Genomic DNA, 17,167 nt, shown 5'->3' on the forward strand with positions numbered 1-17,167 from the left:
ATTATTTTAGAGATGCATAAATAAAACCAGAGTATATCCATTTCATTAAATATAGCATATTGGGTATGAAATTTCCCTTCCTGTCTTGAGTTTAAGGGTGTGAGTCATTGTTATCAATTTTGTTTTTTTAAACGCTGTTTGCTTAAGTGGCAATACATTGATGAGAGTCATGTAAGGCCATTCAGAAGGGTAAATGGAAGTAATGACTCAGGATAGTCTTATTATCTGCATGGGCACAGAAATTGTTTTATAGCACAGTGTAAAGTGGTGACCATGTTTCCCAGTTTTACGAGCGTGTTAGCTGGTGGGAAGAAACAAGCATGCCACTTTTAATATACTCAACTTCCATGCAGTTTTCCAATGAAAATATCTGTAAACAAAACCAGATAAATAATTTAATTTTTATTGGGATATATCTAACACATTCTTTCCTACATGGTAAAAGTGGGAAATTATTTTTTTCTTTTTTAGCTTTTTAGAATCAGATTGATTCTAAGATTGCAACAAATCATCACTAGAGGGAAAACACTGTGTATGTTTCCTCGCTTCCAGTGCTGATTTGTTGCAAAGTTATGTTCTATAAATATACATATGTGTGTATGTGTGTGTAGAAAGAGCAATCCAGAAGCAATTGTAATATTTTAACTGTGAAAATCCGTCCTGAAATTCTGAGTTACTGGCTTCCTTGGCTTACTTACTCTGAAGGTATTTCACTTTTGAGATCTATTATAACCTACATCAGAAAAAAAGAAAAAGAAAGAATGAAGGGCTGTAAACTCTTAAGTTACATATATGAGTGCATTTACTTTCTGGTGTTTGGTGGATGTTAGTTTATGTAAAAAAAAAATAAAAATACTTTGGAGTTAAAATGCACTGCCAAATAACATACAAGTTTTTCCAGGACTTGAGATCTTCAGATCAATATCAAATGTACTTCTAATATAAATACTATTTTTTATTTATTACGTTATTTAAATAGGTTTGATACAGAACCTCCTGGGTCAAGGTTCTTTGAACCAAAGCTCTTAGTTCAGTTTAAGAATTTATGAAGCACGCTATATATTGCTTATAACACTTTTCATATCATTGAGCGATTGCATGGCTTTTAATAATGCCACCGAAATGCTTTTCATTCCTGATACTACTGGTGGGTTGGTTTTTTTCCAGGAACAGCTGTCTTGCATAGCCTGACAAGTGAAAAAGACATTAATTCCATTTTTTAATTGTATCATCTTACACATTTCTAATTTGTCATCTTCCCTGTTTCAAGTATCATTACCTGGTATAAGTTTGCGTGGTGTAAAATTATCGATCTAAATGTCTTTTTGGTCTAGCTGTCACTTCCATTAGTTTTCTTGGAAGCATGTTTTAGGCACTTTCGGAGTACTGCATTTACACCGTATGAAAAAGAACTGTAAAGAACAACTAAAATAACTCTGTAACTCAAAAAAGTCAAGATGAATTTTCCTATGACTTAAAAGCTTTCCTGTAAAAACTTTCATGTGTACTAAAGCACACTGTGAAACTTCTGTCACTGCCATGCTGTACTTGGAAGCATTAAATAGAGCAGCAATGTAGGAATTGTATTTGCTAAGCTGGCAGACATCAGTTGTACTGATGTGACCTTTGAATGCTAGCACAGTCAACAGCCTCTTCCCACTTCAATGCTTTTCTGAGTTGGATAGCTTTGATTCTCAACAGTAAGAACAAGGAAGAGAATTTTGAAAAAAGGTTTAACTGGATCTTACTTTATTTGCTGTGCGTGTTGTAGTGGGTTGACTCTAGCTGGCAGGTAAGTGCCCACCCAGCCTCTCATTCACCAGCCCTGTAGTGGGATGATGGAGAGAATTGGAAGGGCAAAAACTAGAAAACTCATGGGTTGAGATGAAGGCAGTTTAATATGTGAAGCAAAGCTGCATGCACAAGCAAAGCAAAACAAGGAATTCATTCAGTGCTTCCCATCAGCAGGCAGATGTCCAGCCGCTTCCTGGAAATCAGGGCTTCATTATGTGTAGTGGTTACTTTGCAAGGCTGTCACCATAACCCCAAATGTCCCCTCTTTCATCCTCTTTCCCCAGCTTTTATTGCTGCACATAACACTCTATGGCATGGGATATCTCATGGTCATTTTGGGTCAGCTGTCCTGACTGTGCCACCTCCCAGCTTCTTGCTGTGGGGGCAGAGCAGGACAAAGGCAAGGACTTGGCGCTGTCATACGTGGTAAAAATTCGTAGGTTTAATGGAAATGCTTGCTTCTTTTTCCTTTTTAATTTTGCATATGTTTTCATTACTATGTTTTTATAGGTTTTTGGTTGAATATGAAAATATTTTCAGAACAGATGATGATTTCAGTAAATTGGAGCATATCACCCTCACGTGGCATTGAACCATTTCAAAATAACTAAGAAGCTTTTGTTTTGCATTACCGTTGTTTTACCAAAATGGCAACCAAGCCTACACCAGTGGGCAGTATATAGTTTGTCAGTGTGCAGAGATACTTAGCTGAGCAAATGTAGTTGCAACTAGTGTACCAGCCACATTTATTATGCAGCTATATATGTGACTGCAAAACATTAATACCTGCTGTATTAACAGGCAGTATTTGAATTTGCTGCCTCAAGGTCAGCTTTTGCTCCCCCTCCCCCTTTCACCCACATTTTACTCATGCGGGTGAACAAATACATTCATCTGTCTCACATTGTGATAAATTGCCTTGATGCCTCCTGCAAAAAATGCACTTTGTTTTTTGTATCATGACCATTTTGTGCAGGTTCAGGGGAGAAAAAGGTAAGGCTAATTCTCATATGTATGCTCTCATATGCAAATTTGCAGCTGTTAGTCTCTTTGGAATTTTTGGTAGCAGAAGAAAGTTTCCTGATCCCACAAACTGGCAAACTTTGATCCCATTGTGCATGTTGGTTTAGATAGGATATTTTCAAATAATGTATTTATTCAGTGCTAAGTCTTACCTGATGTGGCATCAATAGCATATTAATTTTGTTGACCTGTCTGCAACAGTTAATCTTGGAGCAGAAAAAGGAAAAACAGTAACAAAGTGTTGTGGCATCAGAGTGGTCTTTTGTCTAAAGAAGTTCTCTAGTGTGATTACTGGTACATTATCTGTGTCAATTTGTTATACACTACAGGTCTATAGATAATCTTTTTCTATCTTTTTTTTTTTTAATGTAGGCTTTCATATGTGAAGTAAGTGATCTATTAAATGCAATTCTTGGAACTGTAGTGGAGTATTGGATCATCTCAGGTTTGCTTATGGACAGAAATGTGTTCCATCAAATATCTGATGATTTGGCACAGTACCTTGCCATTGAATGTAATGGTGAGTATTTGAAAGGCCTCTGAAAGTCTTTTAATCAGACACACTAAAGTCCTCAGTAAAATCCTCAGTTTACTTCCAAGTTTTATTTTACCTTCTGTTGCATATGTGCACTCTTACGGTATGATGTGTATGTATGCAGGAAACTGGTTTATTGTGTTTTGTTGTGTGTATGCGTCTGTCTCTCCCAAGATCAAATGGAACAGGCTTTCATATTAAAATCCTTCAAATAAATCTCAGTAGGTGTTAATGTGAAAGCATGACCACACAGTATGAAGAATAAAAGAAGTAAAAAAAAAAAACCAACCTTTGGAAAATCTTTGGATCTGTCCTGTAAATTTAGGAAGAGCTGAAAGCATATGATAATAAACCATAACTTCAGAGAGGCAATTGGAGATACCTTAGCTAAGGCAGGTTCTCAGGTGAAATTTTTCAGTCCACAAACTTGATTTTTTTTTACTAAAGACACTTCAACCATGAGTCCAGAAGCTATGCTGAAATCTTTGACCCACGCAGACTCCAAATGAAACATTTCACTGTTTCATTACACATCCTTAACAGACTTTATCTGGGGGAAGGGGAGGAAAATTCCAACTAACCAGATGAATCAGCATTTTTCCTCTTCATTAAATATACTAGATAAGGAGAAATGTAACAACTCAAGTATCATTTAACATGGCATGTTTGTTGAAGTATCTGTCCTTTTAGCAACTATAGAATGAGGAGCTCAAAAGGCAAGAAAAAATAATCTCAAGAAAACTACTGAATGCTTTAATTTAATTTTGAAACTTAATTCCAACCAAAACTTCCCCCCAGTTATGAAATATGGACATCCTGGTTTCAGTCATTATTTTGTCTAGAGATAGATGTACATAGGCTTCATTTAAAGCGTCTTCTTCTCCTGGGACACTTGAGAAGAACTATCCTGAAAAAAAATAAACTAAAATCATAGTCTCTAGACTCCAGTCTTATAGAAAGCAAATCATCAGAGCCATTATAGCCTTCTTTAAATCATAGAAGGCCAAATCAGTTGGAACTTTATAGTATTCAAATCAATGGGGCTTTTAGTACCTACTACTATCCCATCTTTCCAACAGATTTTCTAGCTGTCATGTAATAGGGAGAATTTTTGGTATGTATTTCTGTAAGACTTTCTTACTTTCCACTGCATAAATGGAAAATTATACTTTCTATGCTCTCCTTTATTGAGAGGATTCACAAGAACAACATTCACAGTCTGGTTATAAAGAGTGAAGGTTATTTGACCTACTGGTGATCACTGCTGCTTGGTTCAGTCCACAGCACTTAGTCTTTTAAGCTGTTGCAGAGTTCTCCTAAATTCTGTTGCTTTTGGAGGAGAAAAGGTCTGTACTCTCAAAACTTGTGTTTCTGTTTTGATTGAGCCTACAATTAATGTTAATGTCTATCAGTTATGTATGAGTACTATTTAGCAGAATAGAGTAGTCCCTTAATACGGTAAAGACTTTCTTCCTCATGACAGCCCTCGCTTTCCACCTGTTTCAGTCGCTATTTTGAAAAAAATTAATTTGCTGGAATCATAATACAAATTCTTACTACCCTACAAGAAAAATCAGTCATTCTGTCTCCTTTTCCAAAAACAAAGAAAGGTAAGCCAGATATATGCCATATATATTGAGGTATATGTATTCTTCAGCCATTGTCTGGTTTTTGGTTGGTTGGTTGGTTTTTAAACAGTATGAAGTATTTGGCATATCTGAATGGGGTTGAAATTTGCTTGCAGTCATTTTTAATGTAGAGTTTATAGATCACCCTGCATTAGTTGTTCTTTGTTCAATGTGTTACGCATTTTGTCTGAATTGCGTTTGTATTGTGTCACTTACAGATTTTAAAGGTGGTCGCTTGCATAATTTCCAAAATAAATCATTCTCAAAACCAAGATATAACTTGTCTAAGATTGTATTTAGAGTGAAGGTTTTTAAAAGTTTCACATAAAAAGTGGTGCTTTGCCTTTCAAAATCTGTTGACCATTCTCTTAGAAGCTGGTCTTATTATCAGATGATGGATATAATCTTTTTTAATATGAGCATTTTTAGTATTTTTCCTAGAGACTAGTTTCTGAATCTGAAATAGCAGGAAGAAAAAAAAAAAACATCTGGGAGAGCTATCTTCTATATAACTCTAGATGTACAGGTTTACATATTCTTATTTTAAGGCTTTCTCTTCCCCCCTATTCCCTGTGTTTTTATCCAGGTTTTTCAGTGCATGAGTTAGAAATGTTCCTTTGTTCCATACCATCCCTCTGGCTTCAAATGTTTGTTGCAGAAGCAGTTTTTAAAAAACTGTGTTTACTGAGGAATATAACTATTTCTACAGAACCTCTTTCTCTTCAGAAAATAGTAAGTAACTCATCCATCTAACATCACACTCAAGTATTTTACAAGTAATTGGATTCGTGGAAGTCTTGGAAAATATCTTTCTTTTGTGGTCTAAGGTCATGCTCACGGCATGCATTGTCTTCCACCTGTAGATAGACTGTACTGCATTTAAATTTCTCTTTGATGGAGACCTGAATTTAAAAACAATGGTAAGATTTTTCTTACCGAAGAATCTGTAACACCCAAGTCATCTGTTTACATTCAGTTAACTTTAAAGGTCAGGATGAAAGCTTTTTAAAATAATCTCTGATGTGAACACTTTATTTCAGTGTTACATTTGTAATTAAGGAAAATGTGTGTGATTTTTCCTGGGTTATATTTTCCTTTTTTTTTTTTTTTTTTTGCAGAGATGATGGTCTGTTATTCTGTTGGGTTCAAGCATTTGTTATATATAAGATTTTATGACTTTGAACAACAATTTTTTTTGTGATTTTTATCTCCTTAAGAACTTTCTCCTACTTGCAAACCTTTTCTTGCCTTCAAATCAGAATTTCTGATAGCTGATGAAGTAATATATGGTGAAAACTGAGAAAGAAATTCTCAAAACCATGACTACTGGCAGGATGCAGGCTAATCAGGGAGATCACACAGTAATGACATGCCCTAACTTAGAGCTTCATTTCAATAATCTTAATACTAATGAACAAACACAACATGGAATCCATAACTGTTTCTATATGTCCTAAAATTCTCCAGGTAGAGTCAAAGAAAAAGAAATTTGCACTTTTATGTATTTGCCATACATAAGTTTTCCTGAATTTTACATGAGCTATTGTGAATAGAGAACATTGTTTATTAATACATCATGTTTAAACAGAGCTTGAACAAAGGACTGTCAGAATTTTAAAAATAAACCAACTCTATGTCTAATACTTAACATATGTTGCCAGCACATATGCAGCAGCAATTGCTATTTTTAGTATTGCCATGACTACTGATCACTCTCTGCAACTACTTAAATGTAAATTTTTGTAGTGCTTGAAACAAGTTCATGTGCTTTTTATAGCTTTCCTTAACATTACCGTGCCTCCTTTCTCTTTCCCTATAATAAATATTAACTACTGTCCAATTTTGCCAGCTCTTCTCATACAGCATCTTATCAGCTAGGCTCTTATATGTGTTTAAATGGTGACCTGCTACTCTCTGACAGTAAATGTAAAGTGAAGGTGCCATTAAGGTGTCCTTCACCTATTGCAGATTGCCTGCAGAATCTACAGTGATCTGCTAGATACTCAAAGCCTTCTTAAATATCTTTCTTCATGTATTATTATTTTGCAATCATTGAATGAGTCTCCTCAGTGGACTTTTTCCTTTGCTTTTGCAAAACTGCAGAAACTTACAAGACTTTTTAAAATGAGTGGTGTAGGTGGGTTGTTGGAAGCTCTGTATTATAAGAAAGAAGCAATATCTACAATGTCCAAAGCTATCCTACTAATGGGACAGCACCTAAGAAAGATCTAGCTTATTACACTCACAGTGCTTAAGGGCTTGATCGAGGCCCTCATCTTAGAAGAGATGAAGGAGGGGAGTGAGTATTTTTTTACCAAATTACCCCCTGGGTTTTGCTCCCTGGGTTGCAAGGAGGAAGCTTGTAAATATTTTCATTAAGTACCTGAGAATCAATTAGCTTTACTTCAGTCTTATATCCAGCTAAAGTGATCAAAATTTTCTCAGCAACCAAAGATCTACGTCAGAAGTCTAGAATTTCCTCCTTTCTGGCTCAGACACAACCCGCCCACCTCTGAGGCCAGCATAAAGAGTGAATTACAAGAACACAAAATAAGATTGCAGAAGACAGCTTTAAACAATATATATGCCATCACTTAGGATATATTTTTAAAAATGTAGGTACTGCAAACTGTGGGTGGTGGATCACTGCTTTGCATCATGGGTGACCAAAGAAAATTGATACACTGCATTTTAATGTAGTGTATGCAAAGTAGTTGAAAATATTACTTTTGCAACAGGTCAGTTCCTATTTGCCCGCTTTGCAAGAGATAGGGATGCATGATGCAAGAGGGATACACAAAACAAAGAAAATAGGGCAGTGGCCATGCACCGAGTCTCAAAGGGCATTACAGATGCTAAATGGCAATAAGAACGAAGTCAAAGAGCTGCCTGATCTACCGTAAGTAATGCCTATAACATCACCAGTTTTATTCTGCTTTGGGGGACAGCTTCTGACCTGACACGTTTCCTGAACTTTATATGACCTCTTTTGTTGTCTACAAATTACTGGAACTGTCAGAAAGCTCCGTTATAAACCTGTAACACCTCTGGGCTGGGGTTCCCCCTTTCTCCCCATTATCCATTTCAGTCTGTGTGCAGTCTGATGTAGTTATATTTTCCCAGTATTAAAGAGTGCATAGAGAAGTTGAACCATTCATAGAATTAGCTTTAAAGAAAGTTTAATTGTGGGTAATTTAATTTTATTGCAGTTTTAAATACAGTTATAATTAAATGAAATAAAAAGTATGTAATTAAGTTTCAGAAATTACTCTGAAATTCATAGAGGATCTAAGTATGGTGTATTTTAAAGCATTAAGTACACATACATTATCTGAAAATACGGAATACTGATTTTAGACAAGTTCCCTTTGCTCTGTCTTCAGTGACTTTAAGAAGCACCCTCCATTGACACATATGGTTGGAGCAGAAGCAGAAGGTGAGACTGCACATACCAAAGAGAATCACTGCCGTTTGGCTGAAGAGGTACATTTTAACAGAAGAAATACTAAAGGTATTCTATATATCTAATTTATGTTAAGAGCTTTATACGGTTAAAATCAACAGTTTCAGGTTTAAAATCTTGTCCTGGTAAGTGCTGATTAAAATTATGGCTTATACCCAAGAATTACTTTCTTATGGTTCATATTCCTTTTTTCTGATGTGTATTTAAAAGGAGGAATTGTATATATGGTGGAATAAAGCTGCCTTCATCAGTCCCCTCCCCCTCCTAGATATTAAATACAGTGTACAGCTTGTGCAAGCTCATTCCAGTCTTGCCTGCCTTACTTTGCTAATCCACCTCAACCTGTGCTTGGTAGGATCAACGTCTTCTGATTTGAAAGTATAATTCAGTCTTCATCTCTTTCAGTCCTAGACATTTTGTGAACAAAGACTGAGGAGTATGCTATGTTACATAGCTGTGTTAAGCATATGGACTGTTTTCTCCCAGGCATTCAGCCCAGACTATGAAAGGCATTTGGCTTTTGTCTAAGCTGTACTGGAACCCAAGTACCTAAGGAATAAAATAACACTGCAATCATTTGGTTTCAGCTTATTAAACAAATTTAATAAATCGTACTTTACATGAGCCTTTACCTGAACAGAATTACTTGCTGGAACTACTTTTTGTCATCTTCATCATCAGAAATTTACATCTATCGCTTAAAACACAATTATATTAATATGATACCAAGAGAAGGCTTAAAAAAACTTAGCAAATGCAAGCTGGGATTGTTAACAAAAATTAAAACCATAATTGTATTACGAACACTGAAGGACAAAAAAGCCCTAACCCTCTTTTGGGATTTAAGAGAGTTTCAGTAACAGAACCAGGCCATGCATTTTTAAAAGTGGTTCCCTTTGTCTTTATTGCTTTTGCAAGTAAAATTGATGTGAATTATTACATACTGACTTCTAGAAAGAAAACTGAGCTAGAGGACTAGGGCAGAAAAAAATCCAAACTGCTTTTTATCTATTCTTTCCCTGCCAACATTGTTAAGTAGTATCTTCTGTTGCAAGAATGAGTATGGAGCTGACAGATTTACATAGTGAAGGTATTAATATAATAGACCATCTAAATCTTATCAGAAACGCTGAGAGATTTAGCCTGAGATATTTTTCACTTCCAAGATGTTTGTTACATCATTTTTTACCTGGTGTCAAGATTTTCCTCTGGCTTTTGTTCAAACGTGATCATTTAGTGAAAGCAAAACAGGTTTTAGAATGGGTCTGTGGTTTTTATCATGTAGAAACTAATGGTGTCTTTACATATAGGTAGCAGTTCTCAGTTGCTTGCTGTTCAATTTTTCACACTTACTGCAGCGTTACATGGTATAAGGCTTGGGCTTTTTTTTATTTTCTGGAGGATTTTCTCTCTTATTAAGACCTCTTCGTGTATTTCTCTCTCTTTCCCCCTCCCTTGCTACTGTAGCCAAGTTAGACAGCCTATTGAGAAACAGCAAACCATCTGTTAACAGATTTGAAGTTCTGAATTATACTTGAGTGTGTAGAGGCACTCGTGCTTAGCCAGAAACATTCATTTGAATTAAGCTCTAAATGCTGTGTAAAAAGAACCATACATTTTAACAGAGGTTCATGAATAAATTTAAGGGAGGGCAACTGCGCTGTAAAGTTTTATTGCTTCAAAACCCAGTATTTTTGGTGTTCTGTGATCACTTGGTGCTTTTATAGTGTGATTGAAGCTTTAAACCTTGAACTGGGGGGAGATAATTCCTGTGTTAAACCATTTGCAATACAATTTCATTGCTGGATTTCTGGTGGAACAGAAGCTCTGTGGGTTTTTTTGAATTTTCTTGAAAGATGTTTAAACAGGATAAAGGAAAATCTTACTCATTATTGAATTTTCTGGCATATAGCCAGGTCTCCTAGTTCCAGGCACTTTGATTATTTTCTTTAGTTGCTATCTTGCCTAGTCTAGTGTAATCTATTAATTTTTTATGGTAGGAGAGACAGCCCTGCATAAAGCTTGCATAAGTAACAAAGTGGAGAGATTGATTCGGCTTCTCTCTTTGCCTGGAACAGACATTAATGTTAAAGGTAAGTTATTCACTTTCTCTACAGAACTAATAAGTAAAGAACTGTATCGATGTCTGTTTGGTAATAAGGTTTATATTTATACTATTAAAACTGTCTTTATTACTTTAAACACCACAAAATGAAGACTTTGTTGCAAACATTAAGGAAAGATTAATCTATTGCTGAAGTGTGTTTTAATATCACATTTTCTGTTGATTTTTTAAATACCTATTCAATATTTTTCAGATATTTTCCAATCTAATTTCTTGGTTTGAAATCACTAGCTGCCACTGTGTTGAATAATAAAAAGCAAAGTGCTTTGCTGTCTAATGAATTGCATTATTAACATTTTAGTACTACTTCTGCCGTTTTAAAACTTCCCTTGATTTATAATTCAGACTATGCTGGCTGGACGCCTTTGCATGAAGCCTGTAACCATGGCAGCACAGCGTGTGTCCGTGAAATTTTGCAGCGTTGTCCAGAGGTAGACCTGCTCAGTCGAGTGGACAGGGTGACTCCTTTGCATGATGCACTGTTAAATGGACATGTAGAAATTGGCAAGCTGCTACTTCAGTATGGGGGTGAGTGCATTTATGCTAAACCGGTTTAGGTAAATTATCCACTGTTTTGAGTCCATACGAAGGTTGTGGTGTTTTTCTTAATAGTTGCTTAAAATACAATGTTATTATGAAATATTATTTTTAAACATTTTTAAGCCAAGCTGTTTTGGTCACAATAAAAGTAATACTGTTTTCACACGTATCTTGATCAGCTGAATGTGAAATTAACCCAGATTTTCACATTTTTTACAATACGGTAATGTTTTTCTTCTGCACTTTACACCATATGCATTGTAACTATATTCTCCAAACTCATTAATGAAGATAAAGATTACCCAGCAAAACTAACGGTTTTCTTTTGTTTTGATCTATTTTTACCACAATGCAAAAATGGATCAGTATATCTCTATATAATCATGTATTTCAACATAAATTTGTTCAGCATTTATGAAAATTAATGTGATGGTCTTTGAAGAACACAATTAGCTTGGCAATTAGTTTAAGAAAGGAATCTATATTGTAATCATAACTGCTGTTTAGGGATAATAGTGGGAGGGGTGTCTTAGTTTCTAAAAAAAGATATGTTGCCACTTAGGCAGGCATGATAAATGTTTTGAACACTATTTTGTGTTCAGTGACATGGAACTTGTATCTTGTCTTGAAATATATCGTATCAATATAATTAACTTAGCATGTTGTTTAAAAAACAACTGCAGAGAATGTTCTTGGATAGCAATTCTTCCATCTTTTAATTCTTTACTAAAGCAAATAGTTGTGATAGCCTTACCATTAACCTACTTTGTCAGTTTAATCTCTGTGCCTTATACACCAGGACCAGATTTTTTCAATAAAAATCATTCTATGTATACCCATGAGGCAGAAGAATGCACTGTATTTAGATGACCTATTACTTAATTAAGGTAGAGAAAATTTTGTTTCATTCTTGGCATGAGACCGTCTGTATTTACAGTCTTCTTCTGCCCCCTAAAGGCTATTTCTGTGCCTGTTGTGCAAGCACCAGCTCATAATCAATACATTTCTCTGCAGTTCTACTTCTCTGTTTTCTGAGCCTCAGATCTGTGGCTCCCAGGTGTTCTATGTATCTACTGAACCATGTATCTGACATGCCAAGCCAATACCTGGGCTCAGTTCAATCGGTCTAAGTGATGCAATAGCCAATATTACAGTAAGCTCAGCTCCTCAATTGGAAATGGCATTGCACTGACAGATGTGCATTTTTTCTAGGCTGCTGTGAAGAATAGGTAGTGGATGAACCTGTTGTCCTAGGGGAAGAGCTCTACTTGCACTTGCATTCATCAAAGTTTTCTGGCAACTGTGAGGTTGCATGTACCCTTATCTTTGCCTTTGTCACACTCTGGATTTTGGCCTGTCAAATAACTGACAAGACTGTGGTAGAAGGCATGTTACTCATTGAGCATGAATTTACTCAGCTCAATAATTTAGAACACATCTCTGTCTCTAGAAACTTTCAGCTTGCAAAAATTAATCGCACTGGATAATCAGTGATGGTGTAAAATGATACAGCTTTCATCACATCAAAGTTACAACCTCTAGCATGGATATGTAATGCAGTGAATTACCTCTTGTTATTAAAACATATTTCTAATACTGTATTTAAGTTAAAATGACATCGTTCCTTTAGCACAGTAACCCACATGTAAGAGGATTCCTGATGTGTTCATCTTTGAAAACCACCACCTGCAGCATATTAACTGCCTTCATTTTTTTTTTGCTGGTGCAGCCGTTCTTAAGCTTATGAAGTCACCTGTAAACTGTTTAAATATTAATAGCTTCATTGTACTAATAAACAGGAAATTCCAGAAGAATGTAGTAAAATCTGAACAAGTAAAACATGTTTCATTTATTTACTTTAAAACTATTTGGGTGATTATGTTTTGCATTTCATAAGTCTGTTTAGATCAAATTTTGAAATTAATTTGCTGGGGGAGACCAAGATTCCTACCTCAATAGTTTAGTGCATAGGCTAAGACAGGGTTGGCCACAGCATCTGGACCAGTAGGATAAAAACCATCACAGTAACATGCATTTAATTTGGAGTCAGTGTCAGCAAATAACCTGGTCTATAAAAGGCTTAATAGAATTTTACAGCAGTAATAACATTAAGTTTTTACATACTGTGTAAATTCAGACAATACTGAAAAAATTTTTTACAAAGGGTCTCTCTGCATGTTTTAGATTGTATTGTAAATGTGTAGCTTATCAGTTACATCAACATAACAAAAAGGAATTTAAACAGACTTCTAGCTTTTGGGGAGGAGGGGTGAGGGGGAATCTTGTTTGGCTGCCAAATTTAAATACTGCTATTATTAATGTCTATACTTTTCCTGCAGGACCAGCCCTTCTACAGCACAGGGATTGCACTGGAAAATTGCCACTGGATTATGTTGAGTCCATCTCAGTAAAGCAAGAACTTTTGAGTGTTGTTCATCCAGAAGAGAGTATTGAAAGCTTCTGTGAACGCATGGATCAAGATTTTTGCAGTCAGCAGAGAGAACTGTTGATGATTTTATTTAATAAGATGCTGTTGAATTTTTGTTCAGTTTATAATCTGTCTTCACCCTTTACTTTAACTCTCAGAGAGGCAGGTTGTTCAAATGTACTTCCAGTAATGGCTCTTGATAACTGTGAGATGAAAAATACATTTTCTGCAGATTGGCTAGTAGATACATATTTTAGAGAGCTAGAAACTTTTCAAAAGCTTCCACAATTTCTTCAGGAAATATCTGCAAATACGGATTTCTTCCCTGGGGAACAGAAGAAGGTTTTATTAGCTACTCTGGAAACTATGGTAGAGGCATTCAAGCGCTTTGCTTAGATCTTTTTAACAGTTAGCTCCCAAAAAAACCGCATTGATTGAATCTTGAGTTTTCACCCTTGGTGCTGGCCAAAATTATTTCTGGCAACTGAAGCAGTACAGATTTCATAGCCTACATGAGCCCTACATGGTAGTATCTCCCGTGTTTTTGATACTTTCCTCTAGCAGAACCTGGAAGTCAGATGTATTGAGTCAATGTACTTTTAGGACAAATTTTTCCCAATACTAATACCTTCTAGTTTTCTAGCAGATCTGGGTGCATGTGACCACCTGTGCTATATCATTTGTACTAAGTTAAACTTTGCATTTTCAGTCCTGGAAATCTTTGTTAGCCATCTCATGCCATAGTTTTACTTTGTTTTCCAGAGGTACTGTTGCAAAAACAAGCATTTTTGCCTTTAAAAACGCTTGTGTCTACATATTTTAATATCCTTTAATAAAACTAATATTACCGATATCTGTCATTAAACTAAAACATGTTGAAAGGCAAATTCCTTCTATCCATTTTTGTCTTATTTATCCTTGTCTTGTAAAAGTTAAAAACACCATGTAAAATTCAAATCTAGGTAGTATATCTGTATTTACAGAATGGATGTACTAGCATTTCACATGTCTTTGTGAATTTTGTAGAAATGTTTACACAAAGGTGTGTGGAAAATCTTCGTCCCTTGTCAGCATGCAGCTGTTGTGATCACATTCATTTCTGCAGTGACTGAATTGAGGAGACTGGTGCAGATAGTCAGGAGATTTGCACTATTCCAGTGGCGACTCTAGAGCTTTAAAACAACCAAGTCATCCTGCTGCTTCCCATTACATTGATGTGATGAAGGGCTAAATCTACCCTCAGCATAACATACAGTGTCCTTGGCTGTGCTGTAACTTGTGTTGGCTCGCAGTCATTTGATAAATCCATTACACTGGCAGTGTGTAAAATGATCTGGTAACACTCCTGGGATTCCCTCAACTAAGGATGCCAGTGGTAGCAGTGGCACAAATCTAGTTATGTTGGCAGGGAAATTTACAGATGATTAGACAAAACGGTGTAAGTGTGTACTGGGCGTCAGATTCTGAGACGAAATACAGATCTCCTTAAAAATTACACCCCATTTAGTATGAGACTTTTGTTCCTCATTCTGTAAACATGCAAACTACACATGATAAATCCTCTAAACTAATCTTCTAACCTAATTTAGAAGGTTATCACATGGTCCTTTCAATTAATTAAGACAAAGAGAAAATCCTGTGCTGTTCCTTAAAGATGTTGAGGCTCATGAGGCAGCTGAACTACATAATTGTGTTGCATGGGGCTGAGGATGGGGAACAGTTATGTATTTTGGAGATGTCTTATTGCATATTTACAGCAACAACTACTTTTCCTGCCTTGTGTCTTGTAGAGATCCAGTGCCGAATTCGTCTCAGACTAGGGTCTGGGAGGAGACACTGGTTAGGGAAGTTTATTCCTTCCAGGGGGAGTGAAGGGAGTGTTGCTTCAGAATGAGAATACCTGATATTTTTCTAAAAGATTTAGTAATAAATTTGGAGCAGTTTAAAATCTTAGCAAGGAAGGTACTTAGTGACACTTACAATTCTTCTGTAATAACCATTTATAATATTTTAAAAAGAACCCTTAAAGAAAAGGTGTAAGTAATAGCTACTTCTGAAGCTGATGTTGATTGACCAGAAGGAATAAGTTATGTTGATACAGCTGGCTTGGGACACACTAAAACTTCCATTTAGCCTTTCTGCAGTTGAGACACATGATCTCAAAGCAATCCACTGAAGATGCTCAGATTGAGTTGGTCTGAGAAGCAGCCCTTCATTGCATGGAGTGGTTATTAATGACTGATTATTGTTTTTATACATGCATGCAGAACAGCCTGCTCTAATAGAATAAAGGGGCAGTGAATACTGGGTTTGTTTTGGTTTGTGCACTTTCTATTTTTCTCTAGTAAGAAAGCAACAGTGACAAAATCTTTGTCATATATGAGATGAACTAACATCAGTATTCCCTGTTGCAGGATGCGATGAAAGAAATACTATGTTCATACATTCTAAAGAATGCAAAATATGCATTTAAGGTGGCAATATTAACATTTTCTTTAGTCACAAATTTGAACAGTAATTGGAAATTTGAAATAATTGGGACTTGGAGAACCATAGAATAAAAGTCTGGTGGATCTGGGAAAGCAAATGCTTCAAAATATTCATATCTATTCCTAATATATTAGTGAATACATTACTGAACAAAATGAAAGTTGGAAAAACATTATTTTGGTCTGATAAAAAGTGATTCTGCTTAGATATCCAAGATATCCTGCCAATATTTTGCTGTTATGTGTTTTTTTTCTATGTAAATGACATCTTAATCATTTGTAAGTCCTACTTACCTATTTAAACTAATTTCAAGTAGCTCTCTCCAAGATGCTGTAAAATAGATAGTATATGCTAAATGAACAGTATTAACATTACAAAATGAAACAATCAAAAGTTAGCAAATGTCTGAATTAAAATTCCCCATGTAACACGAGGGGATATTGTCTGTATGTATAGTCAGTCTTTAATTATATGGTGACACCATTTTGTTCTCCCTTTAAGGATCATATACTGAAAATTTTCCTGTTCGGTGTTATAGGTACTCAGTTTTGTATGTATTCGAGTTTGCAAAGTCCATATCCTTAAAAAGGCTCAAATATTTTTCAGTTGTATTTAACATAAAATTACGTGCTTCATCTGATTTATTAGAGTACCTGCTCTCTTTTAGAATACCCACAACTATCCTGTTAAATCATGATTGCAATAAAGTGCAATCTATTAAGTAATTAAACTGTCTTCTTTTTAAAATCCCACATGGTATGTAGGGTATTTCCCCCTTCCTGGCTTAGTTAAAAAAGCAGGTAGCCCCTCTCTGCCTTTCCCCTCTATGCTGATGTTTTGTATGCCAACATGCTTCACAAGCGGGAAGGTGCATCGTCGTCCTCAATCAGGCCTGTTTTTCCCAGGACTCTGAGAAGTTCTTCATTGTTTTCCACCTTCAACATACAGCTGGAGAATCTCCCTTCTGCACATGGACCCAGTGCTGCCCAAACAGTTGAGTAACAGCAGCCAGCAGCATGATAGTTGCTAGCAGCAAAACAGAAGACAGAGCAGGATGTGCAGTCAGGAATTATAATGGATATGCCAACATATCGGTCAAGCTTTGAAAGTTGGTAAAAAGGTTGTATTAAGCTAAATTTCA

General features: G+C 35.8%; 1 protein-coding gene across 1 annotated transcript in view; it reads left to right on the forward strand.

The window, feature by feature from the left end:
- The window catches only part of SLF1 (SMC5-SMC6 complex localization factor 1), a 46,787-nt gene extending 32,364 nt beyond the window's left edge, over positions 1-14,423 (forward strand). Inside the window, 8 exon segments of the mRNA XM_061360984.1 lie at positions 3,190-3,337; positions 5,567-5,712; positions 7,719-7,879; positions 8,364-8,491; positions 10,444-10,536; positions 10,914-11,096; positions 13,448-13,927; positions 14,021-14,423. Coding sequence (XP_061216968.1) covers positions 3,190-3,337; positions 5,567-5,712; positions 7,719-7,879; positions 8,364-8,491; positions 10,444-10,536; positions 10,914-11,096; positions 13,448-13,927; positions 14,021-14,097 — 1,416 coding nt within the window. The 3' untranslated portion in view covers positions 14,098-14,423.
- The last annotated feature ends 2,744 nt before the right edge of the window (positions 14,424-17,167 follow it).

This window comes from Neopsephotus bourkii, unplaced genomic scaffold (assembly GCF_033783945.1).
Source record: "Neopsephotus bourkii isolate Nb327-2 ecotype Australia unplaced genomic scaffold, CSIRO-AGI_Nbou_v1 NB_1038, whole genome shotgun sequence".
Taxonomy (NCBI): domain Eukaryota; kingdom Metazoa; phylum Chordata; class Aves; order Psittaciformes; family Psittacidae; genus Neopsephotus; species Neopsephotus bourkii.